The 14,770-nt window shown below is 38.6% G+C and overlaps 1 protein-coding gene across 1 annotated transcript in view; it reads left to right on the forward strand.

Moving 5' to 3' along the window:
* Positions 1-11,981, forward strand: part of IFT80 (intraflagellar transport 80) — an 80,736-nt gene extending 68,755 nt beyond the window's left edge. Inside the window, exons 14-18 of the mRNA XM_063132031.1 lie at positions 7-178; positions 4,377-4,466; positions 4,595-4,767; positions 7,815-7,938; positions 10,590-11,981. Of these exons, the coding sequence (XP_062988101.1) occupies positions 7-178; positions 4,377-4,466; positions 4,595-4,767; positions 7,815-7,938; positions 10,590-10,703 (673 nt within the window). The 3' untranslated portion in view covers positions 10,704-11,981. The remainder of the gene's footprint in view (positions 1-6; positions 179-4,376; positions 4,467-4,594; positions 4,768-7,814; positions 7,939-10,589) is intronic.
* Positions 11,982-14,770: the final 2,789 nt, after the last annotated feature.

Consider the following 14,770-nt stretch of genomic DNA (forward strand, 5'->3'; position numbering starts at 1 on the left):
CAACAGTGAATTTAGTAAAAATCCACAGATTATGAGTTTTGTTGGAAGTCAAGTAACAATCAGGAGAGCTGATGGCTCCCTTATTCACATCAGTATTTCACCTTATCCAGCTATACTTCATGAATATGTGAACAACTCAAAATGGGAAGATGCCATTAGACTATGTCGTTTTGTTAAGGTAAATATAAAATTCTGCTACAGAATAAGCTTTTTGTATGCACAGTAACTGTGACCCATTAGTTTTTCAATTTTGAAATATAGACTTGTTCACATTCTGCCAGGCTCCATTCTGTGCCCCACCCCTGCAAACAACAGTTATCTCCAGGTCCCATCATAAAATGCTTTTGAAACTCTCCTGACATCTAAAACTGGCTTGCGATGTACTGAAAGGGGCCTGCTGTTTAGAAAAACAATGTAAGAGTCCCATACTTCTCTGTCTCAGGACCAGTGACAGTAATCATTCTAAATATATTTCAAATTTTATAAAACCATGGGTTTTCTTCATTACTAAGTTGCAAACATTAAAATTCAAACTATTATGAATTATTATATTGAAAATTTTAGGCTAAAAATTTGATAATGCACACAAATGTTTATAGGACTGAATTCCACAGAAAGCTTTTTTTAATGCAATTTGAAACACTTCCTAAAAATGAAATACACTCTCACTGATGTAGTCGGTCATTTGTCTGCACCAAGTAGCAAATTGCCCTTCCTTCTATCTAACTCTGTCTGGCCACCCTCCTGCTCTCAACTGCTACCAGAGCACTATCCTATGTGCCTTCCTGGGCTCTTTAAATGTAGGTTTGGCAGCCACCAAAACACTGTTTACATTCTCTGTGTTTTGCACTTAAGGATGAGTAGCCTTTTAAGGGCAGAAGAGAAAAAGGAACATGCAGAACTATGTTGGCTGCTTATCCAGACTCCTTCCTGTCTTCAGGAACAGCCTCTTCAGCACAGTGCACTGCTATGGTGGCTCTCTTTCTCAATGACAGATAGTTTTGCAGCAGGTGGGAAAAGGGCAGAGGGCAAGCAAAGTGCGATGCTGCTGGCTGCCCTCTATTTCTTTACATAGTAGTGTTATCCAGTTCTTTATTTTTAAAAACATCTTCCTTTTCATTTCTTTTCCCCCACTTGCTGATAACACAGGCAACAGCAGCAGGTGAGGTGACTCTAGTAATCTATTATTCCCCACCCCGCTCAACACATTTCAAAGCACAGGTCGGGCACCTTTTTCTGTTGAGGGTAATCTGCCAGGGCCACATGCTGGTGGTAGGCAGGGCCAGAGCAAAAGTAGGTGGGGACACCCTCTTCTCTCTCTCTCTCTCTCTCTCTCTCTCTCTCTCCCACTTCCTTTCTCTCTCTCTCCCACTTCCTTTCTTTCTTTCTGACACCACCTTTCCCCTCTCTTCCAGCCCATTCAGCAGTCTTATGAGGGAGGTTTCTTGCCAGAGATCTGATGTGATCGCATTCAGAGCATTTGTAAAATTAGGCTGACGGCCACATGAAATCAGGCCGCCTGTCCCTGTTTGAAAAGTTTCTTACATTATAACAATATTCAGGTGATTATCATGACTCAGAAGTAAGTTTATTTCAGTGTTTCATCTGTTTCCTGGAAATATATAAATACATACTTTCCACAGTCCCAAAATTTCAGAACTGGCACCAGAAGTAGCAATCACTGAGCACCCCCTGAAGGAGAGGTCATAGGATCCCACCCCCTTCTTGCCCTACCTGAGCTATTGCAACCTCAGAAGAGCAGCTGCTGCCATGCTTTCCACAGTAGTGGAAAGAAGGCAGAGCCAGGGGAAGGGGAATGGCCCAATGTCAGATGGAGTGTTTCTAGCCTTGGGGAGAGGAATGTCTGACATGTCTTACGGTCCTTGGGATGCTCTCCCAGGGACCATAGGATTGCTTTGCCAATGTAAAAGAGATGGTAAACATCTTGCAAAACAAAGTTACATCAAATAATTTTATTATAATAATTTTTAGAAAATTTGTAACTTGCTCATTTTAAAGTTTGTTTATATATACTTTGAATTGCAAAGCATGCATCAATTATCTCTTGTAGTAGTGTTTAAAAGCAATTTGATTCAAAATCTGTGGGTGCAGCCCAGTGCATGTTTAGACATAAATAAGTCCTACAACTCACAGCAGGCTGGGAAATGCTGGGAGCTGTAGAACTTACTTCTGTCTAAATTTGCATAGGATTGTGCTCTAAAGGTCCTTTACAGTTTTCCATCTTTTTGTCTCTTTTCTGTACCCTCAGTCTTCTCCTGCTTTCTTCTCCAGTGTCTGTCTGTAGGGGACAACAGTTTTTCTAATGCGTAGTGCCCTCCATGATAGTTAAAAAGAAAGATAAGATTGCTTTTGTTAAATGTGTTAGCCAACAAATAAATTGCATGATTGTTTCAATACTTCTCTTAATCACAACTTGCCATATTTTGAATAATTGTTCAAAAATGGGTTGAGCAAAGACATAGCAAACGATAATCTGGAGAACGTGTTAAATATTCATAAAGATCAGTTCAGAAATGATGTTAGTTTGTAACTGAGAATTCACACAATTAGCAAACAAGGATTGGGAGAAAAACTGTTTTGCAGTTAAGGAGTAGTCATTATATTGTTGACCTTGAATTATAATATTGAAGTATTATGCTTACTCAGCCAAATGCTGTGGACGCGTCAAAAGGAGAGACAGGGTAATTCTCTTAAAATCAAGTCAACTTCTAAACATGATTCAAAATTCCATTTCTTTTTAAGGCATAGGAAATGAAAGCTGATACAGAGAAGCCCTGTAGGAAACAATAATAAAATCTGATACTTCAAGTTCAGGCTTTGTTGATTTTAACTTGTGATTTTTAATTTATTTATTTTCCGTATTCTTAAAATGTACAGTCAAGCATAAAACCCAAACTGGTAAACACTTCCTAAACTCTTAATCTTCCACAGTTCTGGGGGCTATAGGTCTGGCCGTACACATAAATGCATGCTTCAGACTAAGAAGCTCACTGAATTCAGTGAGTTCGATTCAAAGAAGCACTGGTGGAATGGGGTAGGTGGAAGGTGACTTTCCTTATCACTCGTCCCCCCAACAAATGTCTCTGCCAAGGGAGATGGGAACCATACTGAATGGGGTGAGCTATGAGGGAATCACAAAAATTAGGGCAGAGGCATCTTCCATGAGTTGAAAACCAGCATCCACTTACATTCCTCTGGATCCAACCTAGTAAAAATATTTTCATATTCTTTTATGCTAAGAGAGGGGGAAACAGACTCGATTTTAGTTAGCTAGTTTTGGTGGCTGCAATTTATTATTTATATAAGGTTTTGTATGGCTGTATAAGGGTTGTAAAATTATTATTATTAATAATAATAATAATAGTATTTCTTACCCGCCTCTCCCTCTGGATCGACCAATATATATTTTTGATTGATCACCCAAGGCTAGAATATACTACTACTTTGAGCCACATATAGTTAAAAAATGAATATTTCTATCCTACATTTTGCTTCTGAATTTGCCCCTGAATATTTCTGTAATTTGACAAATTGAGATTTTGATTTGAATTAAGTGCTGACAAATATGCCTATAATAATTACGCTATAGTTGTATCCAAAATCAGAAAATATAAAACATAACAGTCCTAAACACATTGGGGATGACCCAACTAAATTAAGCTCTTTTAAGTTCATGAGAAGAGCCGTGCTAGATCAGACTAAAGGCGTATCTTGTCCAGCATTCCATTTGCACAGAAACCACCCAATACCACTTTCCCACTCATATTCCCCAGCAACTGATACACAGTTGGATTTATAGTGGAGATGTATACAGCCATCATGACAAGTAGCCTTATCCTCCATAAATTTGTCTAGCTATCCAAGTTGGTGGCCATCAGTACATCTCGTAGTAGTGAATTCCATAGTTTTAACTTTGCACTGTATGAAGAAAGACTTCCTTTTACCTTGGATTTGAAAATATTTAATTTTGAATCTATTTTGTGCATTATGTGGAAACAAATTGCTACATAGCAAACCATTTTTAAAACTCAGGGAATTTACAAAAGCAGGTTGTGATAGGGCACGAGAGAGCTCTCCTATTCAAAGGAAAGAAGTAAGAAAAATGTCACTAGTTGTGTCCAAGGTCTTGGATATGAGCTCTTTGTATCCCAGCCCATCTGTTGAATCAGGGAAGAAATTAATAACTATGGGGGGAGGGAGGGGACAGCAACAATAACACTTTAGCGGCTTAAGATGGGCTTTGTCTTCATCAGTGCTAATGAAGTTCTAGTCATCTTTATTTGGCTGAAGACAAACATTCATATTTTATAAGAAAAAATGGTATCAAAAGCTTAATATATTTGTTTCATTTTCAGGATCAAACATTGTGGGCATGTTTAGCTGCTATGGCAGTGTCCAATAAGGATATGAATACAGCAGAAGTAGCCTATGCATCAATTGGTGAAGTAAGTAGATCAGGCTTAACTGTTTTGTTGGATTTTTTAATTTTATTTTTTGCTTTTTATGAAATAGAATTGTAATTTTAAACATGCTAATTTTATTTTATCTTTTTTTTTCAAAACAATGACAACAGATCGATAAAGTTCAGTATATCAGTTCTATCAAAGATCTTCCCTCCAAAGAATCAAGATTGGCTCATACTTTGCTTTTCAGTGGAAATGTACAGGATGCCGAAACATTGCTTCTTCAGGCTGGCCTTATTTACCAAGCTATTCAAGTCAATATTAATCTTTACAACTGGGAAAGGTAGCATGTTTCTTATAGTCACTGCAATTGCAAGCCTTTTACATTTCTATTATTATGATTGCAAGGCTTTTTCATTGTTTTGTTAGACTATTTATTGCTTAAAATTAACTAACATTGTTTTGAAGTTGTGGAGGAAAATGCATATTTAATTCCACCCTCTCCGCAAGGCTAAAACATTTTCTTTCAGAATGAATGTTTAAAGGATATTTAAGAGAACTTGGTTTTGTAGGTTCTTTTTTAAAATTCTAGAACTGAGTCACCAGTGTAGAACTTGGACTAGTTACTCCTACATGCTACTTTAAAGAAGGACCAAACTGGGTCTCTCTGATGCTGGTCTTACTTATGTATAATTACTTGGATCCCAAAAGGCTACTTTAGGTGAGCCCAAGACTTCTCCAGTTGGGATTTTTTATTTTGGAATGCCATGTGGCATGGGGAACTGCTGCTTGGGAAACAGAAGCCCAAAGTCCTTGATACATGGAACACGTGTTTTTAAACAATCTGGCCATCATATTTGTACTTCTTTTGATCTATGTCAATTCCAGGTTCATATGTCTTATCCACACTTCATGTACCCCAGATAGGGGAGCACAATTGAGAGCCAGTATGGTGTAGTGGCTAAAGTGTCAGACTGGGAGTTGGGAGATCCAGGTTCTAGTCCCCATTCAGCCATGGAAACCCAGTGGGTGACTTTGGGCCAGTCACAGACAAGCCCAACCTACCTCACAGGGTTGTTGTTGTGAGGATAAAATGGAGAGGAGGAGGATTATGTACACCACCTAGAGTTCCTTGGAGGAAAAAAGGTGGGATATACATGCAATAAAAAAATAAAACAGAGAGCTTTAGAGCCTCTCAAGCTCATTGCTTCCCCCCTTTAAATTATTCTGCACACGCAGAGAGCAGAGAAATGGTGCTGAGTTGGAAACATAATTTGGCTGTGTACCAACCTACATTTGTGAGCTGAGAAGTCCTTGGTTCGTCACCTCCTCCATAAATTCCCTAGGCAGCCTTAGGTAAGGCACTGCTAATTTAAGCTTCAGTTCCCCTGCCCCAATCTGCCATATGGGAGCAATATGCTAGTCTATTTTACAAGGCTGTGTTAAGCATTACTGAAATCATGTATGTGAAGCATTTTAAACATGTGAAAGTGCTATAGACAGGCTATTTATTAGTTACATTTATATCCCACCAATGTACATAAGTTTCCTATGCAGTCTCCCATTCAGGCCCTGATGAGGCCCATATTTATTTCACTTTACCAAGGTTGCTGCATCCTGTCTCTTTAGACCATAGTACTTTAAAAAAAGGCTTAGTGAAATCTTCAGAATGTTCTACTGGTGCTAAAGAGACTAGTGTCTTTGTTTTTAGAGTGGGGTGCAAAATTTGAAAAGCAACTTACCCAAAGTTTCCAGTCTGAAGCTTTATGCATATGTTGCTCTGTGTAAGCAGGAACTTGTGCATATTCCTCTTGGATGTACGGAGTCTTCCCCAACTATGATGGGAATGCATAGGCCTCTGCTTATTCAAATCTCTGGTATCACAAATACTCGATCTATTGTGGTCTTAGTGACAATTATTTATACTTACTAGGTTCGCACAACACAATCCACCACGGGCTTGTTGTCAGCTTTTCCATACCCATGAGAACCCATGGCTTGTTGTTGGGTTGTTCATACCCATGGTGACTTGTCGTATTGTTAGAACTCAGGAAAGCAATTTTATCATGGGTTGCCAGGATCGTCTGCAAAGCCATTCAGAAAGAGTGGCAAAATAGCCTGTGCTACTTCTCACAATCTTGACAGTGCTGCCTCCAGCCTCCCTCACCAGTAACTGCTCCTCCACCAATGCCCAAATGACAATTTTTTTATTGGAGGTGGGTGGGATTATACAAATGGGACCTTTATAAAAAACTATCCCCCCATTTCTTCACAAGTGTGCAGAAGCACAAAAGCCATACCAACTTGAAAGAAGTAGATGCACCAAAAGGTGTGGGTGGGGAAACACACAATATCCCCCACTTGGCAATGTAATCCTAGTGCTTTTAAGTGTTAAACTGACACTTGTCAGGGTCCTCCTCCCATTGAACAATTTCCCGAGGCTCCAGCAAGTCCAGAAAGGGGAGATATTGGCTCCCCCCTTTTCTTTACCCCTTTTTGGAACTGCTGCAGTTATTCTGTCCTTTGGTGCACTTACTACTCTGACTTTTCCTTTTCTTTTTCATATGTCCTGACTGTGCAAATGGGATCCTTCTATCTATTAGTCTTATTCCCCACAATTCCACTCATCAACTGTGCACAAATTAGCCTATCTGCAAACTTGCCTTGTCATTTTTCCTGAATGTAACCAACTCCACTTTATATATTGCATTGACAGCTGCAACATATAAGGACATTGACAAGACAAAACTTGCACACTTGTCAAAGTTTTGCCTTGTCAATGTACACTTTTGCATACTCCTAAAGCACCCCCCCCAAAAAAAGGTGGCAAATGAAAAGGTGTAGTGATTGGAGCAAGGAGGGGGCCAGGATGAGGAGACAAGATAGGTTCTGCCACCAAGGCATCTGGGATATATTCTGGAGCCAGCTGGAGGACTGAGGAGGAAGGCGGAGGAGAACAAGCCACGGAATACCGTGGGTTGTTCAGTAAACAACTCACTGTGGCTTATTAGCAGGGTGGCTTACCGTGACATACGAATCTGTTCACTCCAACAGATGTGAAGCATTCTTTATGTTTGTTAATAGTAGTGTTGCTTTAAAATTGTTGTTTTAAATTTTGAGCAAACTATAGTCAATGGAGAAAGTACGTTTCAGTTTTCATAGTACTGTAAGGACAATAGAAATATAACTGCTTTTCATAACATACTTCATAAAATTTGTCTAGGCCATCATTGTTGCCAGCGCTAATGCTAGGTTTCTTCTTGCTTTATGTCAGGAAAACTTTCCACCAGTGCAGTCACTGTATAGCATGTATTTTTGTAAAACCAAAGCATTTGTAATTAGGCCAGTTTCTGAGTTCAGCCTGATGAGCTCATTATTGTTTTCTTCTAGGGCACTAGAACTTGCTGTGAAACACAAGACACACGTTGACACAGTTCTGGCTTACCGACAAAAGTTCTTGGATGACTTTGGTAAAAAAGAAACGAATCAGCGATTTTTGCAATATGCAGAAGGGGCAAGTATTCTGTGAAAGCTGAGTTACACATTTTCAGAAACTCAGCCTTGTGACTGCGAAATGATTTGAGCTTATAGTCCAATGTACACTTAGTAGCACTTCGTGCTTGAACTTTATTTCACAGTATTTCATAGTTTTTAATTTTTAGTTTTCAGGGCATTCATTTTGAGGCTTAGTTTTTCATGTTTATGAGCTGGGCCAAGAATGTCAGGGGATATCCCATAACAGTTTTAAAGATCATATTGTAGAAATATTATGCAGCTAAGAAATACAGATATAGAATTGTTATTTAGGGGGACAATAAAAACATTAAGGTGATTTTTTTCCCTATTGGTCAAGCTTTCAAGATTGTAGTTTGACTCATGGAAGATGGTCCGGAAAATATATATGTTGACACTATTCTAGTGTGGACATCCTGTGGGATCAGTATAGCAATAGCCACTGTGCTGATTAGCTTAGCTCATCCTTTGTTATTATCTGAAAATCATATGCAGCTCTTGGCAATCTGCATCATAACCATCACACTCCCCCTGTATAAGAGAGGGATAGAGACTTAGGCCTAATCCACACTAGCCATTTATTCCAGAATAGTATCGAGGTCATCCGCTACCGTGCAACATGGCGCAAAGCTGATCCTGTGGTGATCTAGGGACAACCTCTCAGTTTTCCCGGGATATCAGTGAAAGCTTTTGTCCCAGTTTTGTCCACTCTCACAAAAATCCCAAGGTGCACGGGAGAGAGCATTGTCAACATGTTCTGGATGGGTCTCAGTGCCGTGTGTGTGTGCGTGTTTTAAAAAACCTCATATTTGTGCAGGATTGCAACTCTGCTCTTGCACAAGAGTCAGAAGTCATAATTTATTTTTTTTTGCCATGGAATGGCTCTCCTTAAATTGTGGGAAAAGTCGTTGGTATGTGCCTCGTGAAGGACGATTGCTGAAGCAGAAAACTTCGTGATCATCCCTCCCCCCTCTTGAAAGGGCTCTAGGTGTAGAAGAGCAACATGTGGGACTTAACTTGGCCACTAATATCTGGCAGGTTTTGATTATACTGTAACAGATCTCAATAGCAGACCTATGAAATAACATAAAATACTTGTGGTAAACGGAGGCCTCAATTGGCTCAAAAATCACAGCTGTTATTTGTGCCACCTTTGATGGAAATAGAGACATAATATACAAATAACTAGGGAAGGTATAGGCTGGGATCCAAACAGCTATTTAAGCTTATGCAAGGGGACAGTTGCATTTTGGACTCTTTTTTTTTTTAGCATCTGAGCGCTAATGACATTGCAGTAGTGTAACCCAGTGCTTGCTCAACATGACCAACACTTGCTAGGGCAGTGGGGAAAAGTGATAATTTGCCGTTGAACTTGATACATATAATAAATATATTTCACTCATACTTGCTGGAAAGGGCCAGAGAAATTTGTTTGCTTCCTTGTATTTTTTCCTCTTGTGAGTCACATAGAGTACATAAAAGAATTTTTTTTTAACTAAACCAACTTATCTAAAATACTGCAGACTTAAAATTACAGAATTTCTTCAGGAAAAATAGAACTTGCTCTGTTTCTAAGACTGTGGCTGTGATCCTAGCTTACTGTTCTTAGAATAATGGATGTGAGAACAGACTGTGTTAATTAAAGTACAGATAATTAAGAATTGCCCAGAGTTCAAATTTTGTTAATCCATCACAGCTAATAGTTCGTATACTTTATGGCCCCATTCAGAAGACACTTTAAACCACAGCTTTAATCATGGTGGTTAAGCCAGAAAGCCAGGCTGTGTTCAGAAGACACCTTAAACCATGGCTTTAACCATGATGGTTAAGCCAGAAAGCCAGGCTGTGTTCAGAAGATACCTTAAACCACAGCTTTAACCATGGTGAATAAAGCAAAAAGCCTTATTCACCATGGTTAAAGCCGTGGTTTAAGGTGTCTTCTGAACACGGCTTGGCTTTCTGGCTTAACAACCATGGTTAAAGCCGTGGTTTAAAGTGTCTTCTGAACATGGCCTGGCTTTCTGGCTTAACAACCATGGTTAAAGCCATGGTTTAAGGTGTCTTCTGAATGGGACCTATGTATATCCTTGTTCTTTCCCCCTTTAAAATCCTAGTTCCATTGAAAGAGATCTCAAAACCAGCAAGTTAAAAAGTGCATTATGTAATTCAAGGTCATTGTGTAAGTTTGGCTCATGTATTTAATTATTTTAATTTAAGAATTATAATCTTTGGGGTCAGCCTTTAAACTGTCACTTGCACTGTTCTGCACATGCACTGGCCATTTCAGCACCTTCTTCTAGCAGCATCCTCCTTCAAAGTTTCCCTAAACTCAGTGGATCCTCCATAAGGCTCACCGTGAGGTGCAAGGGGGTGCCACAAGGAGGGGAAATTGGCAAACCCCCATGTGCATGCAGAAGCATTTTGTGTACTCACATGGGCCTGTCTGGATCCCTGCCATAACCAGGGATTTCATTTTTTAATTTCACTAACACATTGCAGAAAGCTTCCCAGCCAGAGAAAGCAGAAAGTTATGAAGAAATCTGTAGCAGATGTAACATATAAAGGAAAGACTTGCCAGGTTAATTTATATGCATCTACTATAATTATGATTAATGGATACTTTGTTTCCCCCCACTCCCCTCGGTTTTGCAGCTTGAAGTCAACTGGGATAAAATCAAAGCCAAAATAGAGTTGGAAATTGCAAAAGAGAGAGAACGAGCTGCAGCTACTCCAGCAGTCAGAACAAGCATAACCATACAGCGCTAAGTGCCATGCTGATTATATTAAATAGTGGTTTTATCACTCTTTGCTACTTCAGCATACTGGTAAGCCTTAGTATGAGTGTCTGTCTATTGTGGGGTGGACAGTAATGCCTGACTCTCGAGTCTTGAACCTTGTATAGTTCTTTTTATTGTTGATGAAATGAATTTGTGTGTATGTAATCCCGTTATGAACAACAACCCGACTCTGCTTATAATGTTCATATGAGAAGTTTGAAGGGGGCATGGCAGATATTACTAAGATCAGCTTCTCAACGGAAGATTATCTGTCTTGGTAGCACAGTCACAGCACATGGAATGTATCACATAAATAAGTGGTCAGCTATTCAGATTACCAGCAGCCAAGTATGCAATTTCTTTTAAAAGCAGACCACTTGTTGTCTTAAAACTAATGGCATAGTTTATATCTAATATTATGTCTAGTATAAGGAAGCTTTTTTGTATACAATTATATGAGTCTGAAGTCTAAGCACAGACTGCAGTTTTGAAACTGCTTAATAATGAATATTGTAAAGGAATTTAATAGAACGTCCCGCTCCTTTTGTAAATGCTTTTCTAATTGCAGGGTTAACTTTAACACAAAAAACATAATGAGCCCTGCCAGTTTTTCAGCTATTATGGAACAAAAGTTGTTGATATAGATGACATACAAAATAAGTAGGGAATGGGGTAATCCTTGATTGTACTAAGTTTTGTTAAGTTTTGTTTGCAAGCTTAAACTCTGTACCACAAATGTAGAGTTTATGCATACTCATACATAAATAGAAGCTGATGAAATCAGAGATACTGTCTTTATTAAACTACTTTGTTCTATCTGAGAATCTGGTGTATAAGTATATAATTTTAAACAATTTGATTTCCTAAAACTACTTAATTATTGATAATAACACCTTTCTAATAAAGGTTCACAGATTCCAGCTACTTAAATGAATTTGTAATTGGAAGCTGTATCATTTGCTTATTTATATATACAGTATGCTATTTTACTGGGGTAGCAAGAGTTAAACATGACCGCAAGCCCTTTTATTTTTAGCATAGCTTCATTAGTTGACCAAATTATTCCCATTGTAAGAAATAGCATTAATATCCTGGCTGATGAATAAACAAAAATGACATCTTATTTTATGGTGATAACAACAGTAAAATATTTTTGTACAGTAAGCATATTTTAATATAAATTATTACTTCAAATCATATCTTATTTTGTGACTGTTATATACATCATATAAAATGTATGCCTTTGTTAATAAATATTTCAGGTATTTTATTATGTGTTTGAATGTTTTAATCAACTTACTAAATCCAATCATTCTCTTTAAGAATTTATAGTGCCTTAAAATATTACAGTCCCGTATAGGTTTTGTTCCTTTAGCCAAGAAAGTAGCCTTATATTATTGAAAGCCAGGTCAGGTGGTACATAAGAAGCAGAGAAATCATTGTTAGTGACACCCCAGCCAAATGATTTGATAAAATCACTTCTCAAATTATAAGAACCTAAGAAGAGCCCTGATGCTGGATCAGGCCGAGGATCCATCTAGTCCAGCACTCTGTTCACACAGTGGCCAACCAGCTGTCAACCAGCAACTGGTGTACACAGGCTTACTGCCTCGGATACCGGAGATAGCACATATAACCATCAGGAGCACTGCGTTATAGGAAGAACTGAAGATATTTATGCACAAGAGACACAGAATCTTTTTTAGCCTGGAACGTGCCATTTCTGAATACTGCTAATGAAACATAGAAAGCAGAAGAGAGACATTTTTAAACTAAATGTACCTTTTGGATTCCAGCCACAGTTCTAAATTGACCATGGAGGCTAATGTATTTGTTCACCAAGCAACGGGATCTAACCCATTTAAATTCAGAGAAGTCACCTTTTCCAAATAATAAGTAAAGCTGATGTTTGACAGGATGAATGGGAAAAATCATGAAGTTGACACACTTCAGCACAATAACAATTCTATGATATTTGTATCATGTATTGAAAATGTTATATAGATTATGTTCTTTAAAAGTGTGAGACTTAGCCATGTGAAAAAAATTATCAGGATGTATTTTTTGCATTCCTGTCATTCTTAGCTTAACTAGTTTATCTTACCAGTGGCTTTTAGGAGGGAAATCTGTCTCCATGTTAATGTCGAACAAGCCACCCACACCGTGCAGCCGTTCCTGAAGATTTATTTATTATGCAACAGGCAGTTATAACGGATTACTAGATTTACCATTTATAAAGGTTTAGCATTTTGTAAGATGTAGGCTATGCTAAACTAGGGGACAAAATTTATCACTCATATTTTGTATTGGAAGTTTGAAGACTATACACCTGGTTACAGAGGTGCTTCAGATGTGCTGGCTCTATCACATGTATGCCATATATTTAATTAGTATTATCATTTTGGTTCTGGGAGGCACAGCCTGAAAAGCTGTCAGGAACATTGTTACAGCTCTGAACTACCACAGAGGCACTGCAACCATAGAATATACTTGCTCCTTCCTTGATTATATTTAAGGGAGTTGTTCCCTATAACTATGGAAACATGTAAAAGCCTGCCTGATAATCCTGTCACCACCCAGCCAATTAATCCAGGAGGATCTTTTAATTGGCCAATCAAAAGCCTTAGCAGGACAAATGCCCCAATCCTGAAATGTTCCCACCCTGCCAGGTAGATAAATCAGATTAAATTGATACCATCTTCTGTTTGAATATTGCACTATGCCACTCTGTATAATCAGCTTAATTAAAAGGGCAAAGATTCTCCCTGGGTTTTTAAATTATTTATTATTATTTTTACAATATTTATATACTGCTCCCCATTCAAAATTTCAGATACAAGATAAAATAAAATAAAAACACATTAAAATTGATTTTTTTAAAAAAAGCAAAATGCAAAGTGAACTGTGGCTGGTTATCAAAGGAAGGCTTCCTGGAGCAACGATGTTTTCAGGAGGCGCTGAAAGGAATACAAAATTGGTGCCTGCCTGACCTCCAGAGGCAAAGAATCCCATAGGTACCACGCTTTCTATTCAATCACTAGAACCAAACGATTGTTTCTTTTGTTTTGAACCATTCTGGGTCCAATTGTGAGCCACTGAGCTCTTTAGATGACTCTCCTTCCAAATCTATAAACAAAATGTCCTGTTTGCATGACATAACAGCCCATGGGTTAAACAATGGGATTAGTGGGAGAGAGCAGACTTGCAGTGTGCCTACCACTTCCACTTTTACTTAGCAACCCACGATCAGCTCCTTTATAGGTTGCTTAGTGTGTCATCCAAATCCAGACCACTAGGTTGTTTAAAAGCTAAACAACCCAGCAGCTAACCCAAAGACAAACCAAGGGTTAACTACTGGGTTATTTAGCCCCTAAACAATCAAGCAATCTAGGGGCAGACGAAACACTCAGTAACCTATGAAGGAGCTGATTGTGGGATGCTGAGTAAAAGTGGAAATGGGGGCACACTGTAGGCAGTGTATCTGCTGTCTCCCATTCATCCCCAACAGCCCATGGTTATTTATGGGTTGTCATGTTGTGTGAACCAGCCGATTCAGGTTGCTCTAGAATTCCTAATAAAGTGATGCCTCAGTTCCATCTCCCCATCATCACCATAAACACTAGTTATCACAACACAATCTTTTAATGCTTTCAATAGTGCCTAAGTATTTTGAGGTTTTATGACACATTTCTTAATTAAGGCAGAGAAATCTGAGGGTACTCTGCTCACAGCATATGTATATTTTGCAATCAATTAGGAAATTAAGTCCTTTGGGTTCCCCTCTGAAGTTAGGTAACTATAGCAGCTCCTGCTCCATTTCTTTTCCTTTTGTCCTAAATCTATCAATTTCTGTCCCCACAGTCAGTTGCATAGCCTCCCAGTCCCTGCTTTGCCATTTCCATTCTTCAACCTTCTTATTAGGCAAATGCTAATATCTGCAGTCATTTTTTAAAAACTCTTAAGCCTATTAGAACTAGTATACTGGCCCATGTGCTAGTGGGTAGGTATATTAACTGCTGAATGTTCATGTGTGTGTTTTCTGAACAAAAAAATCTG

This window comes from Elgaria multicarinata, chromosome 8 (genome assembly GCF_023053635.1).
Source record: "Elgaria multicarinata webbii isolate HBS135686 ecotype San Diego chromosome 8, rElgMul1.1.pri, whole genome shotgun sequence".
Lineage (NCBI taxonomy): Eukaryota > Metazoa > Chordata > Lepidosauria > Squamata > Anguidae > Elgaria > Elgaria multicarinata.